This window comes from Sorex araneus, chromosome 3 (genome assembly GCF_027595985.1).
Source record: "Sorex araneus isolate mSorAra2 chromosome 3, mSorAra2.pri, whole genome shotgun sequence".
NCBI classification, from domain to species: Eukaryota; Metazoa; Chordata; class Mammalia; order Eulipotyphla; family Soricidae; genus Sorex; species Sorex araneus.
The window spans coordinates 93,529,269-93,543,878 of NC_073304.1; the positions used below are offsets into that span (position 1 = coordinate 93,529,269).

At 39.8% G+C, this 14,610-nt stretch overlaps 1 protein-coding gene across 1 annotated transcript in view; it reads right to left on the reverse strand.

Annotated features, from left to right (window-relative positions):
• Nucleotides 1-14,610, reverse strand: part of CEP152 (centrosomal protein 152) — a 103,871-nt gene that overhangs the window by 45,101 nt on the left and 44,160 nt on the right. The window contains exons 12-13 of the mRNA XM_055132063.1: nucleotides 14,200-14,363; nucleotides 3,488-3,692 (exon numbers count right to left, since the gene is read on the reverse strand). Of these exons, the coding sequence (XP_054988038.1) occupies nucleotides 3,488-3,692; nucleotides 14,200-14,363 (369 nt within the window). The remainder of the gene's footprint in view (nucleotides 1-3,487; nucleotides 3,693-14,199; nucleotides 14,364-14,610) is intronic.

Below are 14,610 nucleotides of genomic sequence, written 5' to 3' on the forward strand. Positions count from 1 at the left end.
CAACAGGATGACAGTGATCTCTTTCCCCATTGGAGAGATTTTTTTTTTTAATAAATTTTTTTTCAGACTATTAAAATCTTTCCTCTCTCCATCCCTGCCTCAAAGGACTGCATGTGTTGCTGGGGATTTGAAGCAAGGTTACAGCAAGCTGTCTGCAAAGACAGTACGTTACCTCCCATACGCTCTCACTCTCTCCCTCTCTCTCTCCCTGTCCCTGTCTCTGTCTGTCTCTGTCTCTCTCTCCAACACCTCCATCTCCTCCCCACTATATTTTATTACTAAAAATGGAAGTAAAATCACACTAATAGACCACAGAAAAATGTTCTTCATAATAAGTTATCATACTCAAGTTTTGCCATATTATCACACTACAAACTCATGAGTACTGGTTACTTATCAGCAAAAAAAAAAAAAAACTTTTAAAGAGAAATAGTTTAAACTACTTAAATGTCACAACAATATTTCTTCCTTTTCTGAAGACATCTTCCATGAAAACTTGAAATGTGACACACTAATCCGATGATTATCTTCTAATTTCTGCGTCTAAGGAGACTAGCCTGGAGTCTTCCTCTGAACTGGCGATAGAACGTTGCCTATCAAATACGGAGAGATCAATGTATGGAAAGACCTTCATGTTTTACTTAAAAACTCCAGTGCAGAAGTAGACTGACTGACTGGTTTTCCTAAGTCCTCACCCACATTTTACCTTAGTGGCCCAAGTTGTTTTCCTGATTTCAACAACACAGTATTTGATTCAACTCCCTACCCGCCAACACTGCATAATGCTATGAATGTCCAGACTGATAACTCTGATATGTCTCATCAAATTTTGTCCTTAAAATATCCTAATACTGCACTGTGTGACCAGAAAGCAAAAACCATAATTTTAAACAGTTTCATCTGAGCCAAACACGACATAAAATGCACAATGTGCATATAAAACAATAAGCACATCAATATCTTTTAGATGTTCATAAAAGACATATGCCGAGTTAATTCAGAACTTGCCCCTGAGCACTGTGCCAGGAGTAGCACTGCCAAGGCACGGATCTCCTAAAGCTGATACTGAGTCATTTATATTATTAAAGATTTTAGAACACTGAACTTATATAATTAAGACTCCTATTTACATGGCCTAATTACAGTTGCTAATTTGCTACATCCTTTTATGTACTAAAATAATCCCTTTTAACTTGACTATGGATTTAAATCAAAAGTTCCCTCCTTAACTACTTTACTAAGTCTGTCTTACAATCTAGCCCCAACCCTGTTCACTGGACTTTTGTCACTTCAGTCAATCTTATACACAGATAAACATGCCCATCTACTTATAGATCTCTACTTTGGGCATGTTAACCAGTAGTTACATAGGGTCACAGTGACTTGATATGTTCCATAAATCAAAAATGCACACAAGATCTCAGGAACTACAGCACATACACAAATGCAAATTCTCGTAAATAATTTTAAGCTGATTACATAATAATAAAATATGTATTAAATAAAATTTATTTCATCTTTTACTTTAATGAGACTACTAGAAGATTTAAAAATTACTTCTGTGGCTCCATTTTATTTCTATTGAATAGTGCGTCTCTAGATTTTAAGTTCCTTTAAGTAACGGCCATTGCTTCTCTCATCAGCTCCAATCTAACATAAATTAGGATGTGTCATTCCCATTCTTTTGAAGAAATATATGGGAATAAAATGGCTTGATTTAAAAGTGTCACAAAGTGCTGTGGGAAACAGTTCTTTCCCACGTGGCTATAAACACTGAAATCAGTGCTGTCCTTAACACATACTCAGAAGAAACCAGATGAGGTAGGACGTTTAACCGTGAAAACACTATTATTTCTGGAAAGTAAGCTAGATATAATTAAAATTCTGTCATGATAAGCACCACAGAACTTACTGCATACTTTGTTTTGATTGTGATTATTTTAATGATTCCTCCTCCTAGATTAAAAGATCAGGAGATTAAATAACAAAAAGCTAAAGATTCCATCCGGGAGGAAAAGGAATACATGGGATGAAAAGAAATACATGGCACCTACATTCATACATGTTACCTACATTCATTCTTCCCACCCCCACACAAACACACAGCCCTTTCTTTTCAGTTACTAGGTCCTTGCTACAGACTTTCTAATAAGAGTATAAGCAGATTGTCTATACATAAGGGACACACATAATGGAAGCTGTTCAATGGGAGCAACTCTAGAGATCTGTGATGGTCTCCGGGGAGCTAACCTTGACCTATAAACCTACTTAGTGGTCAGAAAGTATTGATCAGAGAGTTTCAATTTGCTGAAAGAATATAATCAAAAAGAACCACACAATCACCTCATGTTCCTAGAGATGGACTTCAATGATATAAAATTAAGTACTGTGCCTTTCCCACCTGTAACACAACTCCACGATTTCCTTATGCAAAATAGTTTGTTATGGGAACGCAGAACAGAGGAATTGCATTTATAAAATACTAAAAAGAATTCAATGTGAAAATTTAAAGAACTATCAATATAAGCCAGTCATAGAGAATGCGGATGCTTCACAATGTAGCATGCTGCTTGGATTTGTGGAAAAGGAACTCAACCTAATTGGCATCTCGTTTACTAAGTGCCAAGTATAATGAGAAAATATCTTCCTTTCTTTTTAGAGGGATTTTTTTTTATTATTATTTTGGAGGTTTGGGGCCACATCCAACAGTGCTCAGGGCTTAATCCTAAAGTTTAATCCTCAGTGCTCAGGGATCACTCCTGGCAGGGCTCAGGAGACCATACGGAGTGCTGAAGATCAAACCCAGACCAGCCACATGCAGGGTAGACCTACCACTGAAATAAGTCTCCAGCCAGAAAATACAATATTTTAAGAGGCATTTCCATCTTTAAACTCACATCCAACCCAGATTCAATCCCGGGACCACAAGGTCCCCAAGCATTGCCGGATGCAGCTTTGGAGATCCCACGACATGGCCACATGCAGTCCTGGAGGCCACCAGCATGGAAAGGGTGGTCCAGGTGTTCTGTTCAGCATAACATCCTCAGCCCCTTCCATTGAACCACAGGCCAAGTTGGCCAATAACTGCCAACGGAGCCCCCAGACCCGCTGAGCACTTCTTGGGACTCCCCCATCCCACCCCCAATTTCCTCTATAGAGAAAAAAACCAATAAACCTCGGAAAGATAAGGCTTACTTTAAATGTATAAATTATGGCTCTTCAAGCCTGTGTTCTCCTTTGAACACATATCTCGCTTGCTTGGCTGTTTCTTTGCTTGCTTATTTGTCTCTGGAGAAGCCTGGGTTCTCTCCTGAACATGCGTTTCTCCCTTTTTCTCCCCTCACATCTTTCTAAATAAGTTTTAGTAAAAACTATCTTGCTTCACCAAAATAATAATAATAATTAATACTAATAATAGGAGTGGGTTAGGAAATTCTGTTTTGACTGAACCTTCTAGGAATAGCTTATGTGCACAAACTCGACAAACCTCAATCTCCATGCTTTTTCCATCCTTCTCCACTCCTTGCAGATCTTCGATTTTCTTTTGACAGTCTTTGAGATTATTCTGTAACTGAGACACCAACTGACGCTTCACCGAGTTGCTCCCCAGCAAATGCCGCACTTCAGCCTTCAGCTGCAGAATGACCTCATCTTTGGAAAGCTCTTCACCGGGGGTCTCCTGCTTCACAGAGCTAATAGAGAAATGATCACCGTCAAGATTGAATGGAGCTGCAAGTCAAGTACAGTTAGTCCTTTAAAACTACCGAGAGACAGAGAGAGAGGGAGAGCATGAGAGAGAGAAGCAAAGTGCCTGCCAGAGAGGCTGGTTGTGGGGGTGGATGGCAGGAGGAAAACCGGGGTCATTAGGGTAGGAAGTGGAGGCTGGTGGAGGGGTGGGTATTGGATCATTGTATGACTGAAACCCGACCATGAACAGCTTTGTAACTGTGTATTTCACCATGATTCCATTAAAAATAAATTAAAAATAAATAAATAAACATTTAAAAAACAAAAATAAAATAAAAAACTATTATGTACTGGGGCAACCAGATTGAGTGATATCTAACTATACACAGAACTGCAAAAACAATTTTAAGATGTATCCTGCACAAAGATGCCCTATCCAGATCGCCAGGATGCTCTTTTCCTCTCCATTTCTTTATATCGAAAGTGGGAATGCTATCTAATGAAAAGGAAGAAACTTTAACAGGGTAAGAAATGCCAAGTTTCCAGCATAGTACCTGCCACATAATGAACACTCAATGGGCAAAGTTCCCAAAACTTCATAGCTTACCACAAAAATCCCTTATCATCCCTCAAGGGTCTATGGGTGGGTGATATTTCACTTTTACTGTATTACTAAAACACAAAACGTAATTCACTGGAAGAGACTTGCGGCCTGTTTGCAGACTTTCTGCCACATGTTCTCACAACCCGAATGCTGTGTATGCTTGCTCTTTATGACTCAGAGAAACGACACAAATTAAAGCGGGGAAGAGAGTAGCAAACAGCAGCCATTTCAATTGATTGGCTTCTAATTCTCTCTTACTAAACACAAATCTGAGTATGCACTTGAACAATGGGAAAAAAGATAACAAAAATAAAAACCATCCTAACTGAATCCCAATACTAGCATCAGTAAACTTCACAGCTGGAAGAAACTGGAGAGATTCTCCTCCTCGCCAGACTGGATCAGAGCAGCCCAGATCTGGAGCAGGGTGAGTGCTCACAGAGCTGCAATGCCTGTCTGAGGTGCCTGCGGTCCCAAATTCAATTCCTACCGTTGAATAGCACCCCCAAGCACCGCCCACGTGGCCTTCAGAGCTCCCAAGAACACTGGGGGTGTCCCAGAGCAGCACTGCATCGCCAGGCCCAACTGTCATTCCAATGGAGTCAATATCTCCTGTAGCACTGTATCATTGTCATCCCCTTGTTCATCGATTTGCTCGAGCGGGCACCAGTAACGTCTCCATTGTGAGACTTGTTACTGTTTTTGGCATATCCAATACTTCACAAATAAGCTTGCCAGACTCTGCCGTTCGGGCGGGATAACTCTCGATAGCTTGCCGGGCTCTCCAAGAAGGACAGAGGAAATAAACCCAGGTCGGCCTTATGCAAGGCAAATGCCCTACCCACTGTGCTATTGCTCAATATCTTTTAATATAAAAACTTCAAAAATTACAGGGCCAGAGCAATAGTGCAACAGGTAAGGCTCCGAATCTGGGCTGCTCTGATCCAGTCTGGCGAGGAGGAGAATCTCTCCAGTGGTGCAGGGATCGAACGCAGGTCTGCCAAATGGAAAGTAAATGCAGACTTACTTTCTGCATTTACTTTCCTGTTTTACTATCACTCCAGCCCTTTATTTCCAACTTCTTTGATTTGAGGGGCACAGATGGCAATGATGGCTCAGGGGACCCCATGGGTTGGTGGGGATCAAACCCAGTTCAGTCAAGAGCAAGACAAACGCCCTCCTGGCTGTACCACTGCACAGACCCCTCTAGTGACACATTTAAAACCTGTGGCAGCTAATTCCTGGAAACCCCCTTTCTACAATTAAAAATAAATAAATAACAAGTGTTGGTGGAGCTATTTTGGACCCTCGTTGATTGTTGCGGAAATGTGAAAACGATGCAGCCACTTCAGAAAAACAACATGACCTTTTTCAAACTGCTAAACACATATTTAACATGCAACTTAGCAACTGCATTCCTAGACCTATATGGATAAGAAACAAAAACATATGACCACACAAAAATTTCTGCACAGTGATCATATAACATCCATAACAGAAAGTAGTAACCATCTAAATTAACGTCTATCAGCTAAAGGGTTAATAATCAAAATGCCATTTAATCATGTAGCAAATTGTTACTTGACTGCAAGATGGAACGAAACACAGATGAACCTTGAAATCATTACGTGAAGTGAAAAAAAAACAGACCAGATATCACCTGATCTCACTTATGTGCAGCCTTAAAAATAGACAAAATAGAACTCTGGGAGGTAAACAGACTAATGCTAAGAGGCAAAAAACAAAAAGAAAACAAAAAAAAGTAATGGGGAATGACTCGTAAAAGATCTTGAGTTTCTTTGAGTGATGCTGAAATATTTGAAAATTAGTTTTTAGCGACAGTTGCAAAAGTCTGTGAATACAACTGATCTGTACACTTTAAATGGCTATGCTTTAAACCATAATGCCCATAAGTAGAGAAAGAGTAAGAGGGAAATTGTCTGCCATAGAGACGAGGGGAAGGTGGGACAGGAGAGGGGGTGGAGAGATACTGGGGACACTGGTGGCGGAAAATGTGGACTGGTGAAGGAATGGGTGTTCGACCATTGTGGGACTGAAACTCAAACATTAAAGTTTTGTAACTGTAGCTCACAGTTATTCAATCAAAAAAATGGCTATGCTTTATGGTATTTGAAATCTATTTCAATAAAGCTATAGATTTTTTTAAAAAGCTGACATATTAGGCTTTTTTGTATAAACACAAACCCAACCTATAGTGTTTAGGTGTGAGTAATTAAGTCTTAAAAAGAAAACAAAAACCAGAAACTGACTGTCATAACAGTTCAGGTAGTAACTGACTTAAAGTTATGACTGGAAAGAGTAATGTGGGCAGTTGCTGGCAATATTTATTTCTTGGGTGGTGTTTCCATGAGCATTCACTTTATAATCATTCTTTAAGCTATGCACTTATGTTTCATGCACTTCTCTTTATATGTCATATTTCTTGACTATAAGGGGATCAAAAATAAAATAAAACTATAAATAATACTAGAAAAATACCATCAAGAAACCAGGAAATGGAAAAGAGTGAGAGGGCTACTGCATAAAAATGTTAAGCAGGAAAAGTGATAGCTATCAACACTGGCTAGGATTACAGAGAGGCCCTACCAAGTGATGTGGGTAATAATGCAAAGTGTAAGGCTGCGGGGCCAGTGTACCAAAAGCCACAAATATGTGCACACCTGTGCAAGAACATCCACCCATATCCTACAGAAATAGTCAAAGATGTGAATAAAGGCTTGACTACAAGAACATTTGCAAGGACATTACATGATGTATAATAATGTTTAAACACATTAGTAATGAAAATAGCATATTCATCCATATACACCTATAAATCTATGTCAAGATTTACTGACACCGGAAAACTTAAAAATGCACCAAGTTGAAAGACACAATAAAACAGAAGATCTAATATTGTTTTCTTTTAGAAAAACACACTACAGATGTGGATTTTAGTTATATACCAAAATTGTAATGGTTTTCTTCATGGGAGCTACAGATTATGCAGATTCCAATTTTCTTATGTTTTCTTAATTGGTATTTTCTAACGATTCCATAATAAAGGAGAGAATTACTTTAGAAAAGAAATGGGGGCTGGAGAACTGGCTTTGCTAAATGCTAAAGGTTTGCTAAATGCTTAACAAGCAGAGGCTCGGGTTTGATCCCCAGCACTGCACGCTCCCCAGAGTAGTATTGGAAGTGAACCCTCCTCAGCACGCCAGGTGTAGTCACTTGAGCCCCTCAAGTACAGTCTCCCCAAATAAACACCTTCCCCCCCAAAAAAAGGAAAGAAACTGTGATAGTGTCTACCCTTAGGATAATGTGATAGAAATGGAACTTTTTCTCCACGAAATCTATGAGAAACACATAATCATGAGAAAAACCACATCACTACAGAGGGGGTTTGAAATGTTAGACTCATTTGAATGTTCACATATTATACACACAGAGAAAAGATGAATAGGTTTGCTTTTTTTAAAAAAATTACAGGGGGCTGGAGCAATAGCACAGCGGGTAGGGCGTTTGCCTTGCATGCGGCCGACCCGGGTTCGATTCCCAGCATCTCATATGGTCCCTTGAGCACCGCCAGGAGTCATTTCTGAGTGCAGAGCCAGGAGTAACCCCTGTGCATCGCCAGGTGTGACCCAAAAAGCAAAAAAAATTAAAAAATTAAAAATAAAAAAAAAATTTTTAATTACAAAAGGAACTCCTGCTCCTGCAGATTCCAAATAAAAAAGGAAATAGCCTATATAATCCAGTGAGATGAATTCTAGGCATTTATCTGAAAAATATAAAAACCCCAATTCAAAAGTTACTTTATCCCTGTTCATCAGCAGCATTATTCATGAAAGCCAAAACCACAAAGCAAACTAAATGCCCATCAACAGATGACTAGATGAAGAAGTTGCGGTAAATATACTCATTAATATATCACTTTGCTTTTAAAAAAAGAAAGAAAAAAAGATGAATTGTACCATGTGGAACAAGATGGCTGGATCTTCAGGGGATTACTGTTAATAGTATAAACTACTGGATGGTTCCACTCATGTGGAGAGAGTAAGTAAGTTAAGCAAACAAACTGGTAGAATGCTACAAAGCTAGTTTAATTACAAGATTTAGTTTTTAAAAAGCTAGACTGAGTGAGAGATATGGGGAAGAGGGAAAGTGAGATGGGTGAAATGGGTAAACTGATCTTTTGGGTGGTGGGTGGCACTGGGACATTGTTGGCAGGGGCAGCGATTCCAATCACATATAAAAGTGAAGTGTTAAACCACTCTTTAAATTTCACAATACATTAAACCAATGAGAAGTACTGTAGCACTGTCGTTCCATTGTTCATTGACTTGCTCGAGCGGGCACCAGTAACGTCTCCATTGTGAGACTTGTTACTGTTTTTGTCATAACAAATACGCCATGGGTGGCTCGCCAGGCTCTGCCATGCAGGTGGGATACTCTCGGTAGCTTGCCGGGCTCTCCAAGAGGGATGGAGAAACTGAACCCGGGTCGGCCTCATTCAAGGCAAATGCCCTACCCGCTGTGCTATCGCTCCAGGAAGAAAATATTCCTCAATAAATAAAATTTTATTCCTCCTCCAGCAAAAATAGTAAAATGCAACCTTGCAATCCACAACCTACCAATCAATAAAGATACTTTTATATATATAAATGTCAATTTATATAGGTATAACCTATTTGGAATGCTAGCAAATAGCATATTCTAATATAAAATACATATCCCCATGTTATGAAATTTTGGATTAACTTTAACCTTGCTGAAAGGTTATTTCGTCCAGTTAACAAATTATGCATCCCTCCTTGCATTTCTCATTGAACACTGACCAGTGGAAGAAAGAGCACAGCATGTACTTCTTGAGGAAGCCAAGTGAAAGAGTAGAGAAAGTGCTTGCTAAAATAATTTTTTCTTTTTTTCCCAAAAGGGAAAAAGTCGGCAGTGGTGACCAGTCCTGCAGAAGGCTCCCCTAAGTCAGTTCCTCTAAATCTAAATAAACTGTAGTCCCTTATGAAACCTGCTGAGAAGACCAAAGGAAAAAGGCATTCCACTTGTTAAATGTTTATTATTCAAGCTTTGCAGCCAACTATAATAAGGGAAAGGGGAAGCTGTCTGCAAGCCGCATGCACATTTAGCTACTCAAATGCCATGAAGGTGAAATAGAACACTGAAGCTAAACTCTGAAAATTTCCTAGGCAGTAGCTTGAGATAGGCAGAAGTTGGGGATAAAAGCTTGGATCCATGCTAATATTTGGATCAGTGCTTTGAAAGCAACTCAAGTCAAGCAAGAATTAAAATTCTCCATCCTGGGAAAAGCATTGCTTCTTCTTGTTCTGAGAATCACAGTCATGCAGAAACAGTGTACAGATCTTTTTCCTTAAGTCTACTCTCATCTGGAGAGACAGTAGAGTGGGTAGAGCATTGCCTTGCATGTAGCCCATCCAACTTTGATCCTGGCATCCTTTAAGGTCCCCTGAGCACTGCCAGGAGTGATCCCTGAGTGCAGTAAGCCCTGAGCATCACTGGGTGTGGCCCAAAAAACAAACAAACAAACAAACAAACAAAATCTAATCTCATTTTGAACTGTGAATAAATATTTTTCTTTTTCCTCAAAGTCCCAATTCCGTTCTTCTCTACAAAGTGGTTGGTGGAATGAACAGACTGCTAAACTTCTGTAGACCTATCCTGTGTCAATAAACGCCTCACTGGCTGCTCTCTCTGCGCTTTACTGTTTCTAGACCCAAATGGCTAGAAACGACATTCTTTTTACTGTGATAATGATAATGTGATGCCAAGTTTATTTTCTATAAACCTCAAAAAATTAAATAATATTTGCTATGAGTACTAATTAAATAGAAAAGGGTAAGTAAAAGTAGACTACATTTAAGTAGATATGATGATAAAGTAAATCTGTTAAAAAGATTAAAATATATACATTATATTATACCTCTAAAATAAAGATAAAAAGAAAATTTAAGGCAAAAAGATTTAACTTTCATGTTAATATAGAGAATATTTACAAACAATAAATTTCTGAATTCAAAAACAGTTCTGTTGCTAATAATCTGTCTTCTTGGGCAAGAGTTTGGCTCTTCAACTCAGGTTTGCACAACTCTAAAATGGTAATAATGGATCCAACATTTTTCCCAAAATTGAGATGAGAATCGAAGGCTTTTAATAAAGTGTGTGTTGAATTAAAAGTGAATTAATAATAGTAGCCACAATTAAGCACCAATATGCACTAGAATATATTGTATAAGTTCGTTTACAGTAATTATCTATCTGAACACTTCATAATCCTCAAGGATTAATCCAAACATCAAAGTATCATTCACTTAACAGAAAAGTCTGATAAGAAAACAGACATAAAAGTCAAGAAATTTGCCCAAGGACAAATGGCACAACCATGATTCAAAACAAAATCTGATGCTCTTTCTACTAGCTTCTCGGAATAAATTAATCTGGCTTGAACAGGAAATGAGACATTCACAGCAGCAACTTTCCAGATGCCTATAATGAAGTTTTAAAATTTTAAAACTTTAAAACTTGGGGGACAGAGAAATAGTACAGGGGTTAAGGCACTTGCCTTGCATGCTGCTCACCAAGGTTCTATCCCCAGCACCACATATGCCCCTTTCCAGGCCTGCCAGGAGTCATTCTTGAGCACAGAGACCGAAGTAAGCCCTGAGCACCACTGGGTGCAATCCAAAAAACATAAAAACAAAACAAATTTATGTAAATCTGTCTAAAAAATCCAGGTGACATTTCCAGTGATATAGGATATGCCTAGAATGAGTGATCCTCAGTTTAATCTCAGAACTAAATGCTCCCAGCCCAGTACCAGAACCACTGGATGTGGTCCTAGTGGCTACCCAAACATCTATTTTATATATCATCATCATCATCATCATCATCAACATCATCATCCCATTGATCGTCGATTTTCTCAAATGGTCTCAGTAACATCTCCATTTGTCCTAGCCCTGAGGTTTTAGAAGCCTCTCTTGTCCTTCCCAACGGTACCGAATTGGAGGCTCTTTCAGGGTCAGGGGAATGAGACCCAGCATTGTTACTGGTTTGGGCATATGAATAAGCCAGAGGGAGTTTGCAAATCTCTCCCATGTGGGCAGGAAACTCTCGGTAGCTTGCCAGGTTCTCCCAGAGGGAGAACTAGACTATAAGATGTCGCTCCTGGGAGCTTGGTTTTATCGTCTCTGGATCTTGGCCATTGATGGGATCACACGGCACCGGGGGCAGTTTCTGAGTGTGACCACCTAGCTACTGGAAAATAGGGGATCTGGGCCAAAGAGGCCCAGTCCGATCCAAGCAGGCTTAGAGATCTCAGCCCCAGGTCCCACACACAGGCCACAGGCCATTTTATATATAGGCATGTATTATGTAAGTATGTATGGTCATATCACTCATTCATCCTCTTTCGCTTTAATTAACCAAGCAGAAGGCATTCTGTAGCTACTCGGGATCAAGCTTGTGGACATGCTGCTATGGATCATAGTTGCAGCCTCTTGTTTCCCCCTCTTTGGAAAGCTGGGCTGTCTTGCTGAAGCAATGGCAGAACCTCTCTCAACACCCAGCCCCAGATGTTCTTCCCAGATAACTAACTCTGACCGCAAACAGATTTTTAAAGGGAAGATAGACCCAGGAGAAGAGCCAGAGAGTCACATAACCTCGTTCTGTCATTTGCTTCTTTCTGGTTTGTGGCTGTGAGTGTAGCTAAAGCCTGACGTCCAGATCCACCGAGTCTTATTAAACTAAATTAACTTTAGATTTCGATTTGTTGAATCCCCTCCTACTACTCTGGAAATAGATTCATAATATTTAAAATACGTTGAAAGCCAATTTGAAGTATGAACCTTACCAGATATTTCTATAGACTTCTAAACTTTTACGTAGTTACATGGCACCAAAAACACAGTGAGTAGTTATCACTCTCACAGAACAGAGTGATGGAAAATTCAGTCGAGACTATAAAATGGGCTGGAGCAATAGGATAGCGAGTAGGGCATTTGCCTTGCACACGGCCAACCTGGGTTCTATCCCAGACATCCGATAGGGTCCCCTGAGCACCACCAGGAGTGATCCCTGAGTGCAGAGCCAGAAGTAACCCCTGTGCATCACTGGTGTGACCCAAAAAGCAAAAAAAAAAAAAAGACTATAAAATGAAAAGGTGGTATCATAAACCAAATGCATTCCAAAAAATTTTTAGGCTAGAGGTTCTGTAAAGGGGTAAAGGCACCTGCCTTGCACATGGCTGACCCCATTTTGATGCCCAGCACTGCATATAGTTCCCCAAGGAGGGGCAGGCGTGAACCCAAGCATAGAGCAGGAGTAAGTCCTGAGCACCGCTTGGTGTGGCCAACCCCCCCCCCCCATATAAAAGACATTCCTAAGCCTGAACGCAATCTCTTCCAAAGACCCACATCTCTCATTCTTGTGCTAGGCCAGTAGAGCAAATAGGCAAAAAATAACCCTCTGCTCACAGCACATAGCACAATAACTTCAGATATGTCTCTCTCAGTCTGACAGCACAAAATGCAAATTCACTATCGGAGAAAAGAGCTCCTGAGTTGCTTTTGTGCTTAACTCCAGAACCTTGTCCCTTTCTAAATGAATAAGGACTTTAAAATGTACAGCCTCTTCCTCACCCATCTTCTAAGTATTTAATGAGGCCTAAATGTGCCTTTCTCCACCACATCCCTAGGAAAGATGATTACGAATTCCCTCCTAGATGTGTGCTCAAAGTAGACCATAGACCGAACATGATGGCCACTTAACACCTGCATTGCAGACCACAACACCCTAAAGGAGAGAGAAAGTAAAAGGGAATCTGCCTGCCACAGAGGGGGGCGGGGGGGAGGGGAATACTGGGAACATTGGTGGTGGAGAATGGGCACTGGTGGAAGGATGGGTACTCGATCATTGTATGACTGAAACGTAAGCACAAAAGTTTGTAAGTCTGTAACTGTATCTCACGGTAATTCATTAAAAAATAAAAAAGTAAAAAATAAATAAAAATATTCCCTCCTATAAGATGTCTAAACTACCTGTTCTAAGTGTTGATATAAAAAAAAATAATCCCTACTTTAAAGTGAGTGTAAAGACTGCACATGATATGGCTTTTAATGAAAATGAAGGGTTACTTTCTCATGTACTACTGATAAGTGCTAGGTACTTAGTTTCAATACACAGTATTAACAAAGAATATGACGTTGGGGCTAAAGTGATAGTCCAGCAGGTAGGGAGTTTGCCTTGTAGGCAACTGACCCAGGTAATCCCTGAAAGCCCATATGGTACCCTCAGCCTGCCAAGAATAATTCCTGAGTGCAGATCTAGGAGTCACCCCAGAGCATACCTGGGTGTGGTTCAAAAGGCAAAAATAATAAATAAATAAATAAATATGGCCTCACCTCAACAGTAGAAGACATTTAATCTCAGTTGTAAAATTTACTTTGTGTATATTAACTAATCTTTTTTTAACCTTATTGAAATTGATCAAAGACCAGTTTGAAGGCAATACAGTAACTGAGGTTTCTATTCATTTTGATTTCAGATAAAATTTCTAATTTTGTTAGAAATCACTGCAACTTACTATCCTACATTCAAGAACCCATAGTCAGTGGGCCAGATAATACAGCAGGTGGGTAAGGCACTTGGTCTTGCACGCAGCTGACCTGAGTTTAATCTCTGGCACCACATAGGACAGCCTGAGTACCACCAGAAGTGAGCCCTGAGCCCAGAGCAGAAGTAAGCCTGAAACACTACAGGGCTGGCCAAAAAAAAAAAAGCCCCCAGTCAGTTCATCATTGCACCCTTGGTGCCACTTATTTCCATTATAGTCAGCATGATAAATGTAGGCAATTAAAGTGTTTTCTTGATACCTCTTTACTTTAGACTTTTTCCAGTTGATTTTTTTAATACCCAAATCCACATAGGATTGAGTAAGCTCCACATTTAGCTCTCCTTCTGAGTCGTTCGAAAGTATTCCCAGTTTTTCAGCAGATTCATAGAGAGAAATTTCATCTTTTAGTTGTGCTACTTCTTCCTAAAAGACAAAAGTAAAAATTATTTTCCAATAAAAATGAATCAGTTGCCCTCACTATGTTTCAAGTTTCATTTTAATAACCAGGAGAAATTAGAAACTCTTCTTCAAATACCTGACCAGCATGCATAAAATAGAACTTCAAAGGGTGGAGATGTGGCTCAAATAGCACAGCCTGTGTTTGGTATACACGAGGTCCTGGGTTCTAGCCCAGGCATTGCACAGTCCCAAGCCCCAGCCCTGCCAGCCC